Source organism: Podarcis tiliguerta (genome assembly GCF_965153285.1).
Source record: "Podarcis tiliguerta genome assembly, chromosome: 9".
Classification (NCBI taxonomy): domain Eukaryota; kingdom Metazoa; phylum Chordata; class Lepidosauria; order Squamata; family Lacertidae; genus Podarcis; species Podarcis tiliguerta.
In genome coordinates this window covers 46,238,347-46,262,277 of record NC_139542.1, presented here as the reverse complement: position 1 = coordinate 46,262,277, position 23,931 = coordinate 46,238,347, and the positions used below count along the sequence as shown (strand labels likewise).

Here is a 23,931-nt window from a genome sequence, read left to right as displayed (position 1 = left end):
CACAAGGGACGGTGCTCGAAAAAGGGTGAGAGGCTGCAAGTTCTGCAGGCAAGGGGTGACATAGTAACAGGGCTCCTGAGCCCCACAGGGGTGCTGCAGAAAGATTGTAGTTGGTCAAGGGAGCCGTGGACTCAGAAAGGTTGAAAACCTCTGCTTTAAGAGGCAGAATATTGAGAAATTTCTAACTTTTACTTACTATCTTTGACCGATCGTCACAAGTTTGGATAACTGAGGTTTCCTCCCTACTCCCTGTTTCCTCCCTGTTTAGGGAAGCTTTTAATGTTTGATGTATTAATATTCTTTTGGAAGCCGCCCAGAGTGGCTGGGGAAACCCAGCCAGATGGGCGGGGTATAAATAATAAATTATTATTATTATTATTATTACTCTCCATAGAGTGGTAACACCAGGGCTGTCCTGGGATTTCCATGCTGTTTGTATTTTTTGCTTCTCTTCTATACCTGGTTTTGAGAGCTTATATTGGGGCCAGAACCATTTGTGACCCACCATGTTTAACTGAGCTTAACATTTCTGTGTGGTGGCTCAATGGCTTGATTAATATTTTGGGGTGTGTTTTTTTTGTTGCCTGCTTAGAAATGTAAGAAAATAAAATGGGGGGGCACACATGTGTGCGTGTGCACACACACATGCATGTATTTGGCTGGCAATAACTGCTGCTGATAACACTTGATGCATCATGGGACAGACCTGTATCAGTAAGAGGAAATAGTGCCAGATAGATTTCTTTACTGCCCTGGCAACCTTTGAGTTAAAGAGTGCAATACAAATTCAAATTAATAATTATAACAACAATACATTTCATAGTGGAAAATTCGTATTCTTCTGTCTTAATTGAGCCAGGGATGCAGTGGTACTGATCAGGCCAAACGTAACTTTCATGGGAGAAGTTCCCACCTTCCCAGCTTTAAATACTAACTGTGAAGGAGACTTTCCTTACAGCCATTTAGGTTACCATATCATAGCAGATATCTAGTTGCACAATATCTTGCTCACAATATGCTACATCGTTGCAAAAATGTCAGATCCCATACTTAAGTTAGGACCAAGATCAGTGCTCTCTGTTGCCTCTGGCATGGTATGCTGTTACTCTTACTGACCTTATATCCAGCTAGGCCAAGAGTTTGTGTAGAACTGTGTGTGTGTACACTGCAGTTTATATGCTGCTACTATGAGAAAACAGATACAGGTAGACAACTGTTAGATTACTGTTAGGCACCATAGATAATGACCTCTGCAGCAATCCCAGCAACAGAGAGTTTTATTTGGTTATACAATTTTCAAGACATATGAGCTGATGCATGGTCCAGATGGGCAAACAGAATGTGTGAAATGAGCAGTCGCGGGATATGGCTGGTAACAATTCCTATGATTGCAGTGGCACTTTCCCCAGCTGCCTCAGCCCATGGAAACCGAATTATCTTGTCCATAACAATGCAAACCTAAGGAAAAATACATTGTGGGAATTCTCCCATGAGCATCTATGGAATACCATTTTGAAAATTTAATGTTTCATTCTAGTTCTCATGAATAAAATGAATTAAATTTTTATTCATAAAGGCACAGGAATCCCATTTTTATGTTTCAAGTAATAAAGAAAAAACAATGTTTCACGTGGACAAATTTACTTTATGTTCAATACAAGCCTGTGGGGTGAGGTTCTATAAGGGTGTGTCCACAAATTAGCTGCCAAGTAGTGGACACTGCAGTGACCAATCAAAGTTGTGCAAAATATTTTTGGAACAATAATAGAATCATAGAGTTGGACGGGACCATGAGGGTCACCTAATCCAACTCCTTGCAATATTTTGCCCATCGTGGGTTTTGAACCCATGACACTATTTCCAAGAGTCCCTCAACCTCCAGGAACAGATTTTCAGAAGGCACAGTAGCCTACAATGGGAAGGGGAGGTCCCTTTCCATAAATCCCATTCACAGAAGAAAAGTTAGGGGCCAAACCAATGATAATAAAATTATTAGCTGATTTGCCAAGACCACCACCTTTGTAGTAGAATGGGAAGATAGATGCAGTTGTGCCCTTTTTATTTTACAACTTCGTGATTATGTTAAGTAAGGCAGATGGACAAAGTGGACCAACACATTTGGTAAGTTTTTGGATGAGAGGGTCTGTCTGCAATGTGACTGACTAATTTACCTTACATGCAGGCACTGCTAAATGTCCATATCTTACATGTTTATTAGCTGTGGGAGTAGGATAACTCATTTATATTGCAATAAACTTAATGTACTGAAAACACATAAAAGCTAATCACAACACAATTTTCCTCTGTATTTTCATAACCATTAATGTCCCATAAATGAGAGTTCTCAGTTTAATGAAATATATGAAGTGCAATTAAGTTGTTGGATATATTGATTAATTTATTTCCAGTCTTTGTGTGCTTTGGGCATATTGTATGCTTTAAAAACCATAAATAGGCACACTGAGATGTCTTTATAGAAACAACTTCCACTACTTTAGAAACTACTGAGTCTGTATCAGTTTGGGCATAGATTAAGTCTCAAATGGGCTAAAAATATACATGTTGGCCATAATCCAGAGAGCTCCTTTTGCTTTTGTATACCCATCCAGTCAGCCGAGCTTTGCTTCACTGAGAAAGCCCCAACCCTCAACCCTCAAGAGTTCCTATGTTTCAGAAATAATCTGCTGTGTGTTGCAATGTTTGAACAAACCTAAGTAAAATCCTTGCTGGGCATGTAGAGTTACTTTCATGAGTGTTTAGACTTTGGCAACTGATTAAGGCAGTTTCAAAAGTACATGGTTGGGTGTGTGTGTGGAGAATGAGAAACAGAAGTCTTGATACTAAGTCCATGTCTTCCTCCTTGAATATCAGAGGGTGCATCCCTGTACTTTCCAGGCTGACATGTATGTCATGCAGCCGCCAGTGAATCAGTGGCTCCTCCAGACTTGATCTGCACATGGTTTTGTCTGCTCGACTACTTTCCTCCTGCTCCAACTAGATTCCATATAGTTTCCCCTTCTTCCTCTCCCAAGGTTGAGCTAGTACATTTAGAAGTGTAATGTAGGCAAGGGCACTGACAGTGTCATCTGCTGGGAGAAGAACTTCTACTAAAAATGAATGGGGCTTAATTGTTGAGCTAGAAGGTGGTACTTCCCCAAGCCTTGTTCTTTTGGTGTAGGCTGGGGACCGCCCTTCTTCATGTCTACCATTAGATTGACTTGAATTTGTCCGAGGATGGAGACCTATTTTAACTGGAAATGCCAGTGTCTAAATTCCAATGGGTTGGCCTACTGTTTATTTATTTCACAGAATCATAGAATTGAAGAATTGGAAGGGACCCTGAGGACCTTCTGGTCCAACCCCCTGCAATGCAGGGATATGCAGCTGTCTCATATGAGGATCAAACTTGCAACCTTGGCATTATCAGCACCACACTCTATCAACTGAGCTTTTTGTTTATATTTGTTTATTTTCTTAGATTTCTCACCTGCCCTTGACTACAGGGTCACAGGGCAGGTTACAACAATAATATATACAATTATAAAACAAATGAAACAGCTCCATCCATCCATAAAATAATTGCAAAGCATTTAAAAATAATTCCACAAATAAAAACAAAAGAAAATAGTTTTAGTAGAGATGCAGCTGGGATACAGATCTCCACTTAAAAGGTTTGTTTCAGAACACTGAACATTTCTGCATCTCATAGGAGAGTTTCATCCCCACAACTAAGTTATTTAGATAAGTGTGTGTGTGTGTGTGTGTGTGTGTCTATCTATCATCTATCTATCATCTATCATCTATCTATCTATCTATCTATCTATCTATCTATCTATCTATCATCTATCTATCTATCTATCATCTATCATCTATCTATCATCTATCTATCTATCTATCATCTATCTATCTATCTATCTATCTATCTATCTATCTATCTATCTATCTATATCTATCATCTATCTATCTATCTATCTATCTATCTATCTATCTATCATCTATCTATCTATCTATCTATCTATCTATCATCTATCTATATCTATCTATCATATCTATCTATCTATCTATCATCTATCTATCTATCTATCATCTATCTATCTATCATCTATCAATCTGTCTGTCTATCTATCTATCTATCTATCATCTATCTATCTATCTATCTGTCTGTCTGTCTGTCTATCTATCAATCCATCTTCTATCTATCTATCTATCAAAAAACATAGTTCAAATTTCAAATGCTTACTAAGAATTCTAGGCAACTGAGATAGCCTTTCATTACAAATGCTGCAGAGATAATATATCTGACCTGTCCCAATGGAGAAGATGAGAAGTCAGGTGGAGGTTGCCTTGTGCAAAGTCAAGGAAGAGTTCCTTCCTCTTATGCCCTTTCAGTACATTGGCAGAACTAATCTAGCATTTCTACCAGTTGTTCATGCAGACCTGACTTGGCTGCCATCTTGCCCCTCGCAAGTAAGTGGCAATGACTCCACTCATGGGAGGCTCTTGCTGTGACTCTGCCCCACAGGATGAGATACTTTTGTTTGGCAGATACTGGTTCCAAAACACTGAGCTAAGAGTTCAAAGGTAAAAGGTATAGTGAGTTTCTAGAGTTACTCATATTTTCATTTCCCCCTCGATATTTCTATGAGAGATTGTCGAATAATTCACCAAAGAATAATTAAGCAAGCGGTTTAAGCAGTGATAATTTACAGGTTCCTTTCTTACCAAGTGAAATAATGCACTGAGCACTAGAGAAGAGACTTCTGGGATCACAGTATCAATCTATTTTTTCTTCTAATACCCACAGCACTTGGAAGAAGATGCACCTTGAGTCAGTGCCAAGGCAACAGGGCCAAATCTTGCCACATTGTACTGGCAGTTCATCGTCAAGTCAGCGCAGAGCAACAAGTCATGAAGCACAGTTGCCTTGGCAATGGGCTCACACATCCCCGCTCTCCCCCCTGTGACCATTCTTACATCATTCACATGCCCTCTTAGACATATTGAATTTTGGTGGATGCAAAACTGTTCAAGAAACTCACACATACACATACAAATGTCAGCTTAGCACTTTTGCTGTGTGCATTTTTAGGAACAAACACCTATAACTAAAATAGCCTTGTAAGTATGCCCCCAAATTTACTAGATTGCATTTTTTAAAAGAAACTTGCTATGGGCTGGCAAGAGACAGAGAGATGCATTTCTATGCTGAATGCGGAAGAAGGAGCATCCCTCCCCTGTCAGTGCTTGCTTTCAGTGCTGGACACAGAGGAGGGAAAGAGCACCCTAGTCTTCCTGCTCCATCCCTCTCATGCATGGAATTTCCAATCTCCTATTGCTACCAGGCTAATGTTTAAAATAAGTGATCTCTCTTATTGCCATGAGGACCTTTGTTTGTGCATGCCTAGCACTTTCATCTTGTATAGGATGAGTTTTGCTGTACATGAGAAGTGTGAAAGGAGGCTGGGTTTTTCATTCCTGAGCTTTCAAATGGAAGCCCAGAGGCAGAATTATTTTGATCATGCCCAACCCACCTCATCCTTTTTATAAAGGCAGTGGGAGGAATGTACTGATTGTTTTAAAAAGGATTCTAGTAACGTAAGGACATGCACTATTTCAACTGAAGATATATCCTGCATTTTAAAAATGCATTTACGATGAAGTTCCGTATTTTCAACCGACATCAAAGAAAACCATTCTTTTCCTTTGATGCTGCAATTTAACATGAGTCATATCATTAGGTGCCCTCTCCCAACTTCCTGAGCAGTGGAACATGCTAGGGGCAATGTTACCAAGTTGGGTTTCTTTTGGATTGCAAATGTGCAAGCAGAGCATCCTGAAAGCAAATAGGCATTCTTTCAGCAGGCAACAAATCCCTAGAGAGAGTCTTAATCTTTGCTCCTCAGGGTGCTTCCTCTACAGCTAGTTTACAACTCTGAAATATTCTCTGTCTCATTCTATTCAGATTCAAAACTGCTCTCTCTCTCTCTCTCTCTCTTGCACACCTTACTGACCACCTCCCTCTCACTGAAAACTGAAATGATACCCAGATATAAGTGGATAACTACATATAATCTACTTTATGAACATAGTTCACTCATTGGCACTATTCACCCAGGAAAGCAGAAACGGTTAGAATTTGTCAACTGCCCAAGTAGCCATATTCTATATGGAAATTGATTTTATTGAGAGAATTAGACATGTAAAAAGAGGATGACCTTAAAGAATGGCTCTTTTTTGATGCAAAATCCTCGCAGAACCAAGCACATTTACTTTAAAACAAAAAGCAAAGTAAACTATTTCCATTTTACATATATCACATGTCCTCAAGTCTTTTCATTTTATGATTTTGGTATGGAAACGCATTTCCAATATATAACATTCTGAGATATGCTCACTGAAATGCATAAACTCAAGTATTATTATTTGAGCCTTGTGATTAAATATGAATGGGTCTTGCCTTGAACTGGGTAAATTAATGACACATTAACACTCCCCATGGAGGAATATGATATTATTATTATGCCATAAAATGTATTGTTAAAATATTAGACTTTGTTGATTTTAAACCTTTTTGTAAGTTGCTTAGATACCGGTACTTTCCCATAGTATATGACTAATAAGTCAAAATACTAATAGAACATCTGCTTTACAAGGAAATTATTTTGATATTAAATTTATGTTGCAACCTAAATTTCACCAGGTGTAACTGAGACATAACCCTTCAACAGGTAACACATATGTATCCCAGATTGAATGACCCCCAAAAGTGTTGGAACACTTATTTTCTTCCTTGAGTTAAAAACATATTTCTACATTCCCTGTGCTTTGAAGCAAAGAAGAAAAATGAAAGATCCACACAGATTAAATAGACAGTCCAGTTGGCAGTTATTCTCCAGAGAAGAGAAAAATTACTGTCAGATCATGTGAAGAAAAAGCTAAAGTTAGTCAGATTAGGCACCAGAGATTTTGTGTGAGAGTGTGCAAGGAGAATAGTAATGAACTTTCTTTCACCTTGCTGAGTTGTACATAGGAGTCTAGTGCACTTAATAAAAACTAGGTGTTGTACATATAGATGGGAAACTCTTGCTGCAGTCTTAGAGGCATGACACAAAAGCATAGCAAAATGGAAGGGGGGATATCTTTGTTTCAAGAACTGTATAGCAGTGCCAGGGGAAACTATGGTCTAGAGATCTGTGATTTCTGGCATGAAATAGTAGTGCTGTAGTTTCCCAGTTTGTAGTTTGTTATGAAGAGAGATCAAGCTCCCCTAGAGTTGGGGAACCTGTGGCATTCCAGATGTTCTGGACCACAGTTGCACTAAAGTTGAAGAGAATAGGAATCAACCAACTTCTGGGGAAGATGTAGCCCTTTGACTGTTGCTGGACTACAACTCTCAACTTCCCTAACTCTTACTCATTCTTGCTGGGGCTGATTTAAGTTGGAGTTCAACATCTGGAAGGAAACAGGTTTCCCACCCTTGCTCTGTACCTATGTGGAGAGGCCATAGCTCAGTGGTATAATACAAGGTTTGCATACAGAAGGTCCCAGATTCATATCACATAGACAGTGTTTGGTGTCTTTGGACCAAAATGGACCAGTAGACCAATTCCCTATAAGAAACAGGAGAGAAGGGGACATCTGGAATATGTTCTTCCTTTGTTAAGGCAGGTTATTATCTGCACTGGCAGTGCTGTTTGGTAGTACAGGAGAACCATGTTCTCATCTCTGGATATAGTTTTATCCCAACCTCTGCTAGGTTAATCAAAGCATGGAAGCCTTTGCCCTTGCATGCTAGAATGGTATGGAGGTTTACAAATACACTGCTGGTTCAGCTAAAAATAGTGACAATGCGACAATAACAATGTGACTCATTCTTGGCATCTTCACTCCCCCCAGTGGAGCAATCATCTGTATTAAAATCATCTATAATAATTACAGCCTCTGGGGAGATATGGGCATTAAAACTACATGGATCTTGGGATTAAGGTGCTTAAAGTTGAGTGCAAAAGGACTTTTGAACTGTTGCAGTTGATTTGAACAACCACGGAAATTCTAGCTCAGGTTTCTTGTTGGCCACACAACTTTCGGCCAGGTACCCATAAATATAACATTACCAATGGCAGACTTGAGCCATCATCATGCAAAGGAAGTCGCTGGTCCAAGTAGAAGTGAATCATGAGGAATGAGGGGGCTGCAGGAGCCAATAAAAAGCAAAGGTTGTGAAAATGAAAATGGTCTTGTGCTTGTACCGCATTCCTTGCGTGTATACATATAATGTTGAATATGTGGCACGACTGGATTTCTTCAAGTCTCTAGTGTAGATAAGGCTTCACTATCTTTCTCTTGATATTATTCCCTCCCTAAGCACTTCATAACTTCCTCTTTGAAGAATCTAAAACTATGGATCTATGTTAATCCATAATGCTTGTGTGTGAGTGTTTGTTGTTATTCAGACATGTAAAAGAATTCATAATGTCAGGGAGCTTCAGTCACAGGTAGGATGTTTTGGATAGTTTCCAGAAAAGTAATGTATTTGTTGTTTTTTCTTGATGTAAACAAAGAATCATGTAGCACCTTAAACACCATGAAATGTATTGTGGCATAAGCTGTCATGGACTAATGTCCACATTATCAGGTGCGCGAAGTGTGGTCCTCAGCTGACAGTGATAAGTGAAAGGTATGCCATGTGCATGAGTCTTCTCTCTGACCAAGACTCAAAATCAGGAGGTTTACCCTGCATATTGGATCTACAGGCTTCCATTTTCACTCCTTTTCTCTACTTTCCTAATTTGTGGCTAGCCTTTAGGTTCAAGGGCTTATTTCCTGTCTGACAGCAAGGGCTGGGTCTTTCAGATCACCTAGCTGCATCACTATTTTTTTCAGGGTGCTTTGGTACTAGAAAGAAAAGAGAACACTGGTGTCTCTTAGAAATTTTATTTTAGAATATACCCTCAGGGTATTTGCATACTCAGACTCCCAGCAGAGTGTATAGGCAACACATGACTGCAAATACTGTCCTGAAATAAGAAAAAGAAAACGTGGGTTAGCTTTGAGGCAGAGGAAAATTAAAATGTGTTAAGAATAGTCTTCTCTTCTGTTTTGTCCAGGGTGCTTTGAATGCTGCATCAAGTGCTTGGGGGGCATTCCCTACGCCTCCTTGATTGCCACCATCCTGCTGTATGCTGGGGTTGCCCTCTTCTGTGGCTGTGGTCATGAAGCCCTCTCGGGAACTGTCAACATTCTTCAGACCTACTTTGAGATGGCAAGAGCTCCTGGGGACACTATTGATGTCTTTACCATGTAAGTCTCAGCTTAACCTTTGCATTTATATCACTGCAATACAAGATGCAATTACTAACCCTCCCTATGTCAGGCATTATGCAGCCAAGTGAACAGAAAACATTTGCTTGAATTTCTTCTAAATCTATTTCATAGCATATGGATATAAAATATTTCTCACTATATAAATATTTCTATTGATAGTTTTTCATCCTGCAAAAGGAGTGTACATTTCAATATCATAAAAAAATTAAATCTAGGGTTGGATGAAATCTAGCTGTGGGCTGCATTCAGTCTGTGTGGACTATCCATGCTGGTTTCTAAGGAAATGTGAAGGTAGGTGGGTGCTTTAGTGGGTGCAGAAATGGACACTTGGTGGAATTAAGTGTCAGGCTGTTACAAGTGTTCTGACCATGCATGCATTTCCCCTCCATCTTCCTATTTAATGTTCTGGGGGTTCACCTGACCAGAGCTGTTTGGGAGAGGGACACAGGAGAAGGAGAGGGGGGAAAGCCCCATTGCAAATCCTTGCACAAGGCTTCCACTGGCAGGACTTGTTAAGTGTTAGCAGGTTGAGCGGTGGCAAGGAGAACATGGCCACCTAGTAGGAAGAGAGGGTTGTTTTCAACACTGCTTGTGTGCAAGTGCAATGGACTTCCACTCACACAACAGAACTTGGATCTTCTCTTCGTTCCCATGCAATTCCCCAAGCTCGGAGTGTTGGAAGCTCCAGAGCAGATTTTGGGGACATACAGGGGGCTGAAGGGAGGAATTGAGAAAGTCCCGAAGGATACACTTCACTTTCCAGGAATAGGAAATACTTAATGTGGTGCTGTGTGTGTGTGGCTGGTGATGGAGAATTCACATATTTTAGCTTGATTGCTTTATGATTGGTGCTCATTAATATTGCTTATATTGCTCTTCTTAAATTCGGTTATATTTTTAGAATTGCATTTAGAATAATGTTTCCAAAGCTGGCTTCACAGCTCAGTCTCTGGTTTATTACTGAATGAAAGCTAACCCGTTTTTCTAGACTTTAACTTAATGAGTCTCTGGGTAGCTGTTATTGCAGAAACATAGTAAATCAATGCATTAAGCTTTTCACAAATTATCCAGGTCTGCTATGTCAGAGCTGTACATGAAACATCAGTCAAGAAACATAGTTATATACAAAGAATTCAGAGACAATGATAAAGTATTTATCAATTAATTTGTTCATTTTTAAAATACAATTGATGCCTGAAGATTACTTCCATTCCTTGGGAATTCTGTATTTCCCCTGCAATACATACACTTTTGTCTCATTGTAAATAGCAAGATAGAGATATGCACATATAGTGACAATGTGTTGTAGTGGTTAGAGTGTTAGACTAGGACAGGGGAGACCAAGGTTTAAATTCATTGTCATCTATGATATTTGGTGATCTGATTGCTCTATTCCTCTCCACTATCATGCAAAAGAAACAAGCCAGACATTTTGGTTTAGATTTATATCTGATCATGGTTTGTTTAAGTGAAACAAAAAGCAATCCCTTTTGAACATAATATTAAGCAAGGAGTAAATACTAGGAGTAATACTAGTAACAAGGAGCAAAGCCAGAAAGTGGTGTTGGGGGATGAGTGTTCAGCCCTCTGGGCTCTCACTTGTGTGGTGCCTCAGGGCTTGGTCCTCTGCCCTATGCTTTTTAACATCTACATCAGGCATAGGCAAACTCAGGCCCTCCAGATGTTTGGGACTACAATTCCCATCATCCCTAGTGGTCAGGGATGGTGGGAATTGTAGTCCCAAATATCTGGAGGGCCAGAGTTTGCCTATGCCTGATCTACATTAAGCCGCTGGGAAAGATCATCAGGGGGTTGGGACTGGGTGTCTACCAGTATGCAGATGATACCCAGTTCTACCTCTCCTTCAAATCAGAACCAGTGAAGGTGGTGAAGATCCTGTGTGAGTGTCTGGAGGAAGTTGGAGGATGGATGGTGGCTAACAGATTGAGGTTGAATCCCGACAAGACAGAAGTACTGTTTTTGGGGGACAGGAGGCGGGCGGGTGTGGAGGACTCCCTGATGCTGAATGGGGTAACTGTGCTCCTGGAGGACCAGGCGTGCAGCCTTGGAGTCATTTTGGACTCACAGCTGTCCATGGAGGCGCAGGTCAATTCTGTGTCCAGGGCAGCTGTCTACCAGCTCCATCTGGTACGCTGGCTGAGATCCTACCTGCCCACGGACTGCCTTGCCAGAGTGGTGCATGCCCTGATTATCTCCCACTTGGACTACTGCAATGCGCTCTACGTGGGGCTACCTTTGAAGGTGACCAGAAAACTACAACTAATCCAGAATGTGGCAGCTAGACTGGTGACTGGGAGTGACTGCTGGGACCATATAACACCAGTCCAAAAGAATTTTCACTGGCTCCCAGTGCATTTCAAGCCCTAAATGGCCTTGGCCCAGTATACCTGCAGGAGCCTCTCTACCCCCATCACTCAGCCTGGACACTGAGGTCCTCCTCCAAGGGTCTTTTGCTGCTTCCCTCACTGCAAGAAGTGAAGTTACAGGGAACCAGGCAGAGGGCCTTCTCAGTAGTGGCTTCCTCCCTGTGGAATGCCCTCTCTTCAGATGTCAAGGAGATAAGGAATTACACAACTTGTAGAAGACATCAGAAGGCAGCCCTGTATCGGGAGGTTTTTAACATTTGATGCACTATGTTTTTAGATATACTGGGGAAACCCAGCAAGATGGGTGGGGTATAAATAATAAAATTACTATTCTTATTATAAGCAGGTGAAAGTCATAGTAAACCATTCATTATAGTTTACCAAGATGTGTGAATCAATCCAATAAAACAATGAATCAGGGTTGCATAAAATGTCTTTATCATCCTTGTCTAACACACACACCTCCTGCCAGGACTACAAAACTGATTTTGGAACTAATTGTGGTAAATTATATTTAATCATGCTTATGGCTTCTCTAGCATTTATTGGCACATTTATCTCAATATAACGTAAGTTCAATCTTTACATAATAAATTAATAATAATAAAAAATTTTATTTATATCCCGCCCTCCCCAGCCGAAGCCGGGCTCAGGGCGGCTAACAACACTAAAATAGTGCAACATTATAAAACATTATAAAAAATTAATTAAGATCAAATTCAAAATTGATGGCAACCATAAACTAAAGTTTTGTAAAGATTGCCAAAGGAGGGAGTCAGGCTGCACCCTGACCAAAGGCCTGGTGGAACAGCTCTGTCTTGCAGGCCCTGCGGAACGATGTCAAGTCTTGCAGGGCCCTAGTCTCTAGGTTGGAGCCGCAGCTGAAAAAGCCCTGGCTCTAGTTGAGGCCAGCCTAACCTCTCTGTGGCCTGGGACCTTCAAGATATTTTTATTTGAAGACCGTAAGTTCCTCTGTGGGGCATACCAGGAGAGGCGGTCCCGTAGGTACGAGGGTCCTAGGCCGTATAGGGCTTTGAAGGTTAAAACCAGCACCTTAAACCTGATCCTGTACTCCACCGGTAACCAGTGCAGCTGGTATAGCACCGGATGAATGTGATCTCGCAGCGAAGACCCCGTAAGGAGTCTCGCTGCGGCATTCTGCACCCGCTGGAGTTTCTGGGTCAGTCTCAAGGGCAGCCCCACGTAGAGCGAGTTACAATAATCCAGTCTGGAGGTAACCGTCACGTGGATCACAGTGGCTAGGTCAGGGCGAGAGAGGTAAGGAGCCAACTGCTTAGCTTGGCGGAGATGAAAAAATGCCGCCTTTCTTATAGCTGCAATCTGCGCCTCCATGGAGAGGGAGGTATCGAAGATTACACCCAAGCTCTTAACGGACGGTGCTGGCACTAATTGCACCCCCGCTAGAGATGGGTGTTGCCCCCTCAATCCCATATCGTCCCGTCCCAGCCAGAGGACCTCTGTCTTCGAAGGATTTAACTTCAACCGGCTCCCACGTAACCATCCAGCCACAGCTTCGAAGCATCTGATCAGTGTGTCTGGGGCCGAGTCAGGATGGCCATCCATCAGCAGATAGAGTTGGGTGTCATCAGCATGAAAGATTTATCATGGTTTGGTTAGAAGATTCAAATGACCAGGCATGTGTAAGCCATCCACTTCTCAGCTCACAAACCATATTGTTTTCTCTAAGCCTTTCTGGCAATAGATAATGGCTCTGAGTATGTTCAGTAATATCTATTCAAGTTCTGAGCTTCCCAGTCAGGCAGTCTGCCTGCCTAATAGTTTAGTGCCACTCCCAGAAACTGGCCTGATTGGCAATTCACTGTGTAACAGGGACTTCCTTAGTTGTTCAGCAGTCTGGATGGCCTCTGTGAGAGCAGGATGCTGGACGAGATGGGCCCTTGGTCTGATCCAGTCAGCCTCATCCTTACATAAAGGTATTATGTAACTTTGTGATAGTGTCTCTGTAAGAAGTTCTATTAGAGTGACTTCATGCTATAAGTAAGTATGTTTAGGAGGGTTCACCCAGCACTTATGATTTACATAAATTTAATAAATAATAACAAAAAGATAATAATCTCTGAGAAACATTGCCATATGAGGTAAAGCGACTTTGTGGGTGTCTCGGGATCATTATGATACGTTGCACTTTCACTAACTGAATGTTCCTACATGCCCCCTCCAAATTTCCTCCTCTATTTATTTGTGAGAAGGGCATTCTCGATGACACCTAGTTTTGTGCGTGCAAGGATTTTTAAAATTTATTTATGAAGGAATGTTCAGTCACGCAGACCCCGCCTGCAATCCGAAGTGGTGGAACCCATTGACAGATTTATCACTCCAGTGAGAACTTTGTTTAGTACCTCTCTTGTTCAACATTTGCCATCTCTTTCTTGCACATTGCAGTGGGGGAGCCTATGACGCTTCAGAAGTGTTATTGTTTCCTTTTAACAATTAGAATTTTGTAATGGGTGGCTGGGTAGGGTTGTATGCATTTTCTTTGACAAACCATCTGTTTCTCTGTTTAGAATACGGTATGTTCTCAATCACCATAATGCAGCTTTCTTAGGAATCTTTCTAATTTCATGCTGTCTGATTTTTAATTTTTCAACACCCATAAAGGACAGCAATGTAAGTCTACACCATACAATAGATTCAGGATTCCTTCACCCTTTCATCTGGCATAGCAAAACTGGAAGTGGCTGAGCACTGATGTGACCATACACTGCCTCTAAGATTCCTCAGCTGCCTTAAATGTTTAAACTTGAGAAAAGAGAAAGCAGCCCCACATCCCGTTTATTCCTTCCTCTTCTGCAGCCTGATGGAATGGCTGCAGCCAGATGGCAGTGACATCTTCAAACCATGTGATTTTGAAGTTATTGCCTACAGTTACTTGATTCATATTTAGGACCATATATATATGAACAAAATTGAGAACAGACTTTTATTGCATCAATTCAGGATTAATGTTGACTGCGTGAAATTCAGTTTTAATTATAGAAGCGTTTCTGGCTTCTTTGGAGTACTGTATACTGTAACACTGTATACGAAGCGAAGGATTAGCAGCATGTCCCTGATTGCCATAATGTGAGAGATGTGGGGTGGTATGCATGCACCCTGATTTCCATGCATATATTCACCATGTGTCTCCAGACACACTTCTAGCTGCTGCTAGAATACCCTTCTGAAAGAAACAGATATCAATGACACCAAACATTAAAATAATAGATTGACAAGGTGTGGGAGTTTGCAGCTATGGCTAAACTTTCATGCATTCTTAAATGGAAAGAAAGCAGGTAGACAAGATACATTCTTGATAATCTGGCAAAACTTTGTTGACTGTAGTAGAAGGTATGGGATACTGCCATTTTATGAATAATGAATTGACATTCCTTTAATTAGTTAAGATAATATGATTAAAAATGCTTTTTGAGGAACCTTTGCAACCTTTATCTGGGCTATTGATAAATACCTCCTAATATCAATGTAAGCATTGTACAGTGGTACCTCGGGTTAAGAACTTAATTCGTTTTGGAGGTCTGTTCTTAACCTGAAACCGTTCTTAACCTGAAGCACCACTTTAGCTAATGGGGCCTCCTGCCGCTGCACGATTTCTGTTCTCATCCTGAAGCAAAGTTCTTAACCTGAGGTAATATTTCTGGGTTAACGGAGTCTGTAACCTGAAGTGTATGTAACCTGAAGTGTATGTAACCCGAGGTACCACTGTATTAATAATAATAATAATAATAATAATAATAATAATAATAATTTATTTATACCCTACCCATCTGTATATACACGTTGCATTGACTTGCAGTTACCAAAGTATTTTTTAAAAAAATGAGGGTAAAGACTACCAATGAGAGTGGAACGAGAGAAAAATAGGAATTCTCTAACAATTATACTGTGTAATCGCTAACAGCAAATAATTGATTTAGAAATGGCCTTGGTTGAACAATCCTAACACTTTCGCAAGAACTGATAGTCTGCCTACCCACTCCTCCATGTGACAACCCTATGCTCAGCTGTGTGAATGTGTCACATGCATTGTGCCTCTGCTAGGCGTAGATATTTTAGCAATGGAAGGTGTTTCCCATCTTGTGAATGTCATTGTGGGCATTGGGAGTCCTTTGCTTTTGCAGAGTAGAATTGCATCCATCAGTGTGAAATGCTCAGCTTATTTTCAATGAAAGGAATCTGTAGTTCTTGCCTTAACATATCGCTGGTCCTAAGATTGATGTCAAAATATAGAAACAACGCAGGCATTATTATACTGCATGTGGAGAAAAGGGAATCTTTCTTTTTTTAAAAAAGAATCATCATTAAAACATTAACTAACACAGATACCTTTCAATTACAGGATTGACATCTTCAAATATGTGATCTACGGGGTAGCAGCTGCCTTCTTTGTCTATGGCATTTTGCTGATGGTGGAAGGATTTTTTACAACTGGTGCCATCAAGGATCTCTATGGGGATTTCAAAATCACCACCTGCGGCAGATGTGTCAGTGCTTGGGTATGTTAATATGACAGCCTTGATTACTCATGCTAATTTCAGTTGCATCAGAGTATTTTAATTAATCTATACTAAGTTAGCAAACTCAGTGGACTAGAAAGTGTGTCTCTAGGTATGTATGTGGAGCAGAACACATCATCTTCTTATATTTAAGGATTCCACCCAAAACTCAAGCTTAATATTCTGAAATATGATAAAGGTTTTCCATCAGGAGAGTGATTTAAAGCCCTCTGCGACGGAGAACAAATTCTCATAGATGTTTTAAAAATCAGAGCTGTAAATGTACTTCAGGAGTTACAGCGTTTTATAGAAGCAATTACTTGTATGTCGTATTATTGTATCAAGACACAATAGGCCCTTTTGGTTGATCAAGGGTGTGCAGAGATGTGCTTCTAAAACTAATTATCGTACATCTGCCTTCAATATGCCCCTTTCTGTGAGATTGCCTTTGGACATTATAAGAAGCCTTCCAGTTTTTGTTCTTCAATGATGATGTCAGAAGGGGAGCTCCCAAAGGAATGATTTACAGTCTGCCTTGCAGTTGCATTTGACCAAGCATGCACATCTTGAAATGTTCAAAGCTCACCTCCATGGGAAACTGAATCATGCAGAGAGAAAATAAGCCCAGTGCACACATGAGATTCCCATCACCCCCATTCACTTGTGCTATTATAAAAATAAAATAGTTCTAATTAATAGGAATTCAAATCATCAGAATATTAAACTTCAGAGGGGGCAATGTGGTTAAATAAAAGAAGCTAGAATGAAAGAGTAGTTATATTCAGAGAAGTGTTTCTTGTGCTATCTGAGAAAATAAGTATCTCAGTTAATCTGTCTAATCTGTTTGTGTACACATCTTTCTGTATGTGAAAAGAAATGTGGTTATTAAACACAGATGCTAATGCATAATATTAAACTGACTTCTGTAGGAAGTAAGTTGATATACTCCTCAGTTCCCTGGTAGCTTAATGCAGATGAATTTCATAGCTGGGTAACAATTGGTAATCTGAAGTGCAACAATTTGAAAGGCTGTGCATCACATAGTAAAGTAAATGCAGTGAGATAAAATAAAGGCTGTTAATGAAACAATGGCACTATTGATTATATGTGAGAATGATACCAAGACATGAACATCCAAGTTTATGTAAAGAAATAAGACTGGGACTCACAAATTTAAGAGTAGAAATGAAGAACAGTCTATCCTCAAGCAAGATGGTGCATCACACAATGTTTGTCTTTCTCCATTTCAATTTCATACTTTCTGATCCAAATGCATTTATTTGGAAATAAATTCAATTGATTTTGGTGAAACATTCTTCCAAGTAGATGTGCTTCAGACAAGGATATTCGGTTGCAACCATGTTCAAGCTTTCTTGGATGCCAAGTGAGAATTAAGCTATGCTCTCAATGCATAGATAATAATGTATGAAGCCTGTTCTATCCCACGCCACTTTCACGTGTCCACGTAAAATTCCATCCTTTTCTGTTTCTGCATTCACCCGCATTATTATTATTATTATTATTTGCAGAAAATGTGCATTTATTTTATCTTCTTCATATTTCTCCCACAATATGCATTTTAATTGTATTGGGATTTCTTTTAATCATTTGGAAACTTTTGAGAAATGTGTAAGTTGTGGATAAGTTAAGTTCCAATCCACCCATTTGTAATCCCTACAAAAAATAGTTTGTTTTTAACTGGGTATGAACATAAAGTTAATTTAGTTGGTGTATAAAGCATTTTGCCTATCTGACAAATTTAAAGGCAAGTCTGATTACAAAACCAACTTCTTAGGGTTTCTCTGGACATTAGGCTGATCATACCCTTAATATATTAGTTTTGACTGGGCAACTATATGATGTTTTGATGGGTTAAGTTAAGATTATCCAGTTGTCATGGATGGATGGTAGCAGTTGCCCCTTGCAGGGATAAATGACTAATTAAGATAGTCCACCCTCTGAGAGTTATGGCATCCAATGGACACCTGAAAGCTTTAGGTGTGTGTCCAGTTAGAATGGCTGGCAGCCCTGCTGAGGCACTAGTCTTATTGTGGAATGGCAATGGATTTCAGTAGATTTCAGATGGCTACTTGGTATCTGGGAGAACTCCAATAGATTTAAAAAAAGGCTGGATGACAGTTAAAGCAAATGGAGTACAAGTGCAGGCATACATCTGAAATATTATGGGTTCAGTTCCAGACTACTGCAATAAAGCGAACCACCCCCCCTTCAGTGCATATAAAAGTTATGCTTATATTATATTGTAGTCTTTTAAGTGTGCAACAGCATAATGTTTTAAAAGACAACGTACATTATTCAATTGAAAAAAACTTTGTAAAAATGCTAACCTTCAACTGAGCCTTCAGCGAGTCATAATCTTTGGGCTGATGAATGGTCTTGCATTGACTCTTCCTTTCACTTCAACACTTAGAGGCCATTGTAGGGTTATTAATTGGCCTAATATCAATATTTTTGTGTCTCAGGCAATAGGGAGGGCTAAGAAGAGGGAGAGAGATGGTGGGGAGGAAGGAGCAGAGGAGAAGCAGCAGCCAAGCCAGTTCCCTTTTGCTTCCTTCCCCACTGCCGTGCTGTATGACTCTCACAAAATGGCCTGCCTCAAACTCCCACAGAAAAGGCGGAGGGAAGCTCAATGGTCCCCCCTGAGAAAGCATGCTTAGCCTCCCTGGCTGCTGGGGTGGGAGTGGAAAACCCTGGCTTCAGCCCAGCCCTCTCCAATCCCATGGCCAGAAAAGGGGCAGTGGGGGCTTCCTTCCTCTGGAAGCAGCTGTGGCTACACCTGTATTCTGATAAGGAGCAGCAGGAGTCACTGCTCCTGTAGCTTCATCTCCCAATGCAGCAGCAGAAGCTCCTCCAGACCTTCATTTTTTTTTACATAATATCTGAGAAGTGCATTAAAGCAAGCACAATAAAATGAGGTGTGCCTGTATAACGTAAGTGACCAAGCACACAATCACATCTTGTGGGATCTTCCTACAAAGGGAAGTAATCTAGAATCCAACTGCTGTGTCAAGTTTGTAAGTCACTTTGAAGGCAAAGTCTCTTGAAGGCCAACCTTGACATCACAGTTATTACAGATCTGGTGGATGTATCTAGAGCACCATCTAGACTAGGTTTGGATCTGCTTTAGTTGCTGAGGCCCAAGGACACAGAAAGATGCTTGAAAGCATATGGACTGTCTGGGATCTGGGATCAGCCAGAGGCACTGCTGATAAAACCATTAAAGAGAGAGGTTCATGATCTGTGGCTCACAGGGGGGCCTTTTTGGCAATGATGCCCTGGTTGTGGAATTACCTCCCCACTGAAGTTTGACTGGTGCCAACGCTTTCCATCTTTTAGTGCCAGCTGAAACCCTTCTTCTTCCTTTTGAGTTTTGAGATATTCACCTGTGTATTATTTATTTTAACAGATGGCTTGTTTGATTGAAAATCTAGATTGAATTGTATATGGTGTTTTATGCTTTAGGTTTATATATTGCTACACACCCAGAGGTCATCTCATGAAGTATGGGATATAAATCTCACAAATTAATAACCATAAAACAAACAAATATTTTTATCAGCACTTCTTCAAGGAGTTCAGGATTCTGCTGTTGTTTACTAGCATACTTTTCACAGTACATAACTCATTGTGATTAGTCCAGGAACAGCTTGCAAAATAAACACTTTGGATTTCTCTGCTGGTAACTGACCATCTTCTTGTGATTGATGTTCCCAAAATGACAATGGCTGTGTAACATTCTCACTCTTGCAGTTGCTTTGCCATTACTGCTAAGTTATTTATTATCTTTTTGCACATATGCTTGCAGAAATTCTTAATCATTAATAAGATTTCAATCTCTGTCTGTAGAATAGCTTTCTATCAGCCACATAAATCTTCCTTTGAGGTATTCACATCAATTTAACGTGATAAGCTGGTATCTTTTAGTACTATTTTTGTGGTGCTTAAGGGATATTAACCAACAGTTTGATGAATAGAAGCAGAAATGGCTTGTATTTCAATAGTGGATGATTTTCCTTTTCGATTCAGTACAACAATGAGAAGTAATCCCATTTTAAGAGAGGTCTTGGACCTGTATTTGAATATTGCTTGGACAAATTATTTGGAACACCTACTTCTACGATGGAATTCAACTCTTCAATAACTGTATCTGTTGAGTAATTGTTGATAACATAATATTCTCAGTATGAGACAGTGCGAAAAGACAGAACAACTATGAACAGGAAATGAAAACAAAGATGGAAATAACTACGAAGATGATTTGATGTATTGTTGCATGGTATTCATATGTTACTGTATTTATTTTTAAATATTATGTATGCACCCCAAAATTATGCATGGTGAAAGGCAGGTTTAACAACAACAACAACAACAACAACAACAACAACAACAACAGGGTTTGCACTCACAGATGTGTCTTTTTATCACATGCACTAATGTTTTCAATGCCTTCTGTATGCATACTGTAATATCATAAATGTATTGCAGCCAAATGCAATGCGCTGCATTTTATAGCAGGGAAATTTGTACTCCACCAAGAATAGCCAGAGAGTTATGCCTGATGCCTTTCCTGGGTACATAAAAATGCTCAGACTGTGACGAGGTCTTTACTTCTAAGTTCAAACTTATTAAACATAAAAGAATGCACATTGAAGAAAAAAGACCTTACAAATGCTCAGAATGGGAAGCCAAGACTTTGGCTGATTAACATTCTATGTTCTTTGAAATGTGTTTGTGGGTGATTGGTTTGTTTTTGCTTTTCCTTATATTATGCATTTTGTGTCCTTTATTGCATTTTAATGTTGTGAACAGCCCTGTGCTCTTCAGATAAAGTGCAGTATGCAAATCTCAATTATTAGCAAGGCTGCCATAGCAGATAGAAGTTGAACAGATAGTTCTAATACCATGGGGTGTGGCTTTGATTCCTAAATTCTGTGAATGGGTTTTAGGGGTTTGGGTATAAAACTGTTCTTCGCATACTTGCTACTTAACATTTAAAACTTTGGGCTCTCCAAAGCCAAAAGGTGTGCACAGGTGTACTTAAGTTGTGCAGTGAGTCCCCTGGGGAAGTGCACTCACTAAATTTTGTAAAACATAGAACTTTCCCTTCCAGATCGAGCACAAAGGAAGCCGGTTCTGTGGCTTTACAGCAGTGGCTGAAGCTGAACAGCCCTGATTGTCTGGCTATTAACAGCTTGGGTCCAAGTTACCTCAAGGACTGCCTAATCCATTAAATTACTGCTTGAGCACTGAGGTCTTTGTGGGAGTGACTGTCAGAGACACCCATGTCTTGGGTGCATGGCTCACATCCACTAGGAGCCATGAGGTTAGATGGTGGGGCCAATTTTGTGCAAATCCCTCACAGTTGAGGTCAGACAAGCCCTCTACCTATTGAATTTCCAGCAAATACTAAAGCCTTTCTTTCTTTTTTATTCCAGCAAGCATTTTACTTCAAGTCTGATTTTTTTTAAAGTTTTAACTGATTTTTTTACCCTTTCTGTATTGTATTTCTTTTACACAGCTTAGAATTTCTTGTAGACAGGGCTTTCCTTGAACACCTCCCTTGTTTTCATATCTGGCGCCCACCTGAGAAGTGCCAGAACTGAGTTCCGGTGAGTTCCAGCTGGAAAAAAGAAAGCCCTGTCTACAATAAACTCTAAGCTCCAGCACCTCTTTTTCTAGAAAAAGAGCACTGATTGTAGATAAGCAGTATATAAATTGTTTAAGTAAAATAAATAATAAACTAAAGTTGTCACTAACACACCTCTCCCCTAAGGTAGCTTTTCAGTGGTCCTCCCACCCTGCTTTAAGGAGGGCAAATGTACATTTAACTGGGGGGAAATGTACATTCAGCACAATATGCCTGAAGCATGGGGCCGGGGCAAGCCAGACTACTGAATCAGCAGTCAATTTGTTTGCCAGTACATTGTGAAGATGGGAGTAAGCCACTCTCATGCTGTAGGAGAAAAACAATGTAGTGAATCTAGATTTAAGTCTACTTTTGTATGCACTCCAAGGGACCACAACATTTATTATCTATTGTGGTTCTTTTTCTGACCACTGCATGCCTTAACAGGCTTCTAATACACTCATGCATTACTACTCATCACATAATTGATCAGCTTCCATCTCCTTTGATAGTTCTCTTTCTTTCCCTCTGGAAGAAGCAGCTCCAAGTTAATCTGCTGATCCAACAACTCACCTGGGCATCTCTATTGCTATTTATGTTTACATTGCCCTTCCCATATCCCAGGTGATTTAAATGAACCCACTACCTACAAGGTCAGTCAGACTGCCATGTAAGAATGATACACAGAAGGCTTACATTCCTATGTCAATCACTCATACTGAAATGACATACAAAGAAAAGAAAAGAAAAGAAGCCATTTGTGTTGGAATCAAAGATGGAAAAATAGCCCAGCTAAGTCTTACCCTAGCGCAAACATGTTTTTCAGTGCTGTTTCTCTAAAAGTTTAGAGGCCTATCTGTGGACACAGAGTTTGGGTTCAGGTTCATTTGTGTAGAGCAAAATTAACATCCTTTCTTAAGGTACAATCTAGTCCAATAAATTTAATATGAGATAAATTTGGAGTACAGAATGAAATGTATTTAATATTTAACATAGTTGTGCTCATATTGGCTTAACTTTATATGGGCGATAATGGATATTGACTGCCAGAATTTGAGGGATTTTGTAATCAGCTAAGTTGAATGGAAAAATCATGTCATTATCCTAGTGATACATGCCTCAGCATTATTATTTGCCTATGCAGGCTGGGAAGTAAACACAATTACATAATGTTCTCGTTTTCCATAGTTCTGCTTATGTACTCTTTCACATTCTCACTTAATGGTTTTTAATGGTTCTTGGAAGAGATTTTTCTTCCCAGAAGAAAAAGAGACATGCTTTGAATGCATCCATCTTGTTTATATGGAATGTTTATGTAATGTGTTTGCATGTGTGGATTGAAACAAGCACGATAGCTTGCTACAAATGAGCATATGTACTGCATGTTGCCAACTGAATAATGGCAGAACTATAAAAAACAGGACTGCTATCAAAAATCACTACCCACCCAGTCCATAGCTTCTGATTCAATTTATTCTCTGACCTGATGCTTTTAGTTATCCCTACATGGCACAGTGATTTGTAGCACAGGTGGGAGATTGGGAAGATGCATCATAATGATGGCACGAAAGGAATAAGTAGCACTAGATATTCCAAGGGGGTAAGAGGAATATGAAGAATGAGTGATTTATTTTCATAAAACCTGGCAGTCCCAGTAGAAGCCACTGGTAGCTTGTTCATTGGTTTTCTGCTTGGCAAGCAAGGAGCTGATAGAAGTGATGAAGAAGAAGAGTAGCAGGTGATAATGGTAGTGAGGAGGTAGACTCTCTAAGCATAGAATCATAGAATTGTAGAGCTGGAAGGAACCCCAAGGGCCATCTAGTCCAACCCTCTGCAATATAGGAATTTCAACTAAGGGAGCTCATGGAAGGTGCCTTCTCCCAGGGCCCACCAAAACTTGTAGCCAACACCAAGACTGCCCAGGCTGCTTTCATTAACAATTAGAATGCAATATGAATACTTTCCAAAGAGAATTATTCTATGCTTTATTTGGATTTACCTTTTCACAGTTATCCTGACTCTGATGTCAACTGTCAGA

At 40.1% G+C, this 23,931-nt stretch overlaps 1 protein-coding gene and 1 long non-coding RNA gene across 4 annotated transcripts in view; one reads left to right on the top strand and one right to left on the bottom strand.

The window, feature by feature from the left end:
• GPM6A (glycoprotein M6A) overlaps positions 1-23,931 on the top strand; it is a 170,876-nt gene that overhangs the window by 129,224 nt on the left and 17,721 nt on the right. For all 3 annotated transcript variants that reach the window (XM_083457562.1, XM_083457560.1, XM_083457561.1), the window contains 2 exons: positions 9,108-9,300; positions 16,090-16,246. In XM_083457562.1, coding sequence (XP_083313688.1) covers positions 9,108-9,300; positions 16,090-16,246 — 350 coding nt within the window. The remainder of the gene's footprint in view (positions 1-9,107; positions 9,301-16,089; positions 16,247-23,931) is intronic.
• The window catches only part of LOC310685426, a 621,470-nt gene continuing 603,509 nt past the window's right edge, over positions 5,971-23,931 (bottom strand). The window contains exon 3 of the long non-coding RNA XR_014515241.1: positions 5,971-5,983. This is a non-coding gene — a long non-coding RNA (uncharacterized lncRNA). The remainder of the gene's footprint in view (positions 5,984-23,931) is intronic.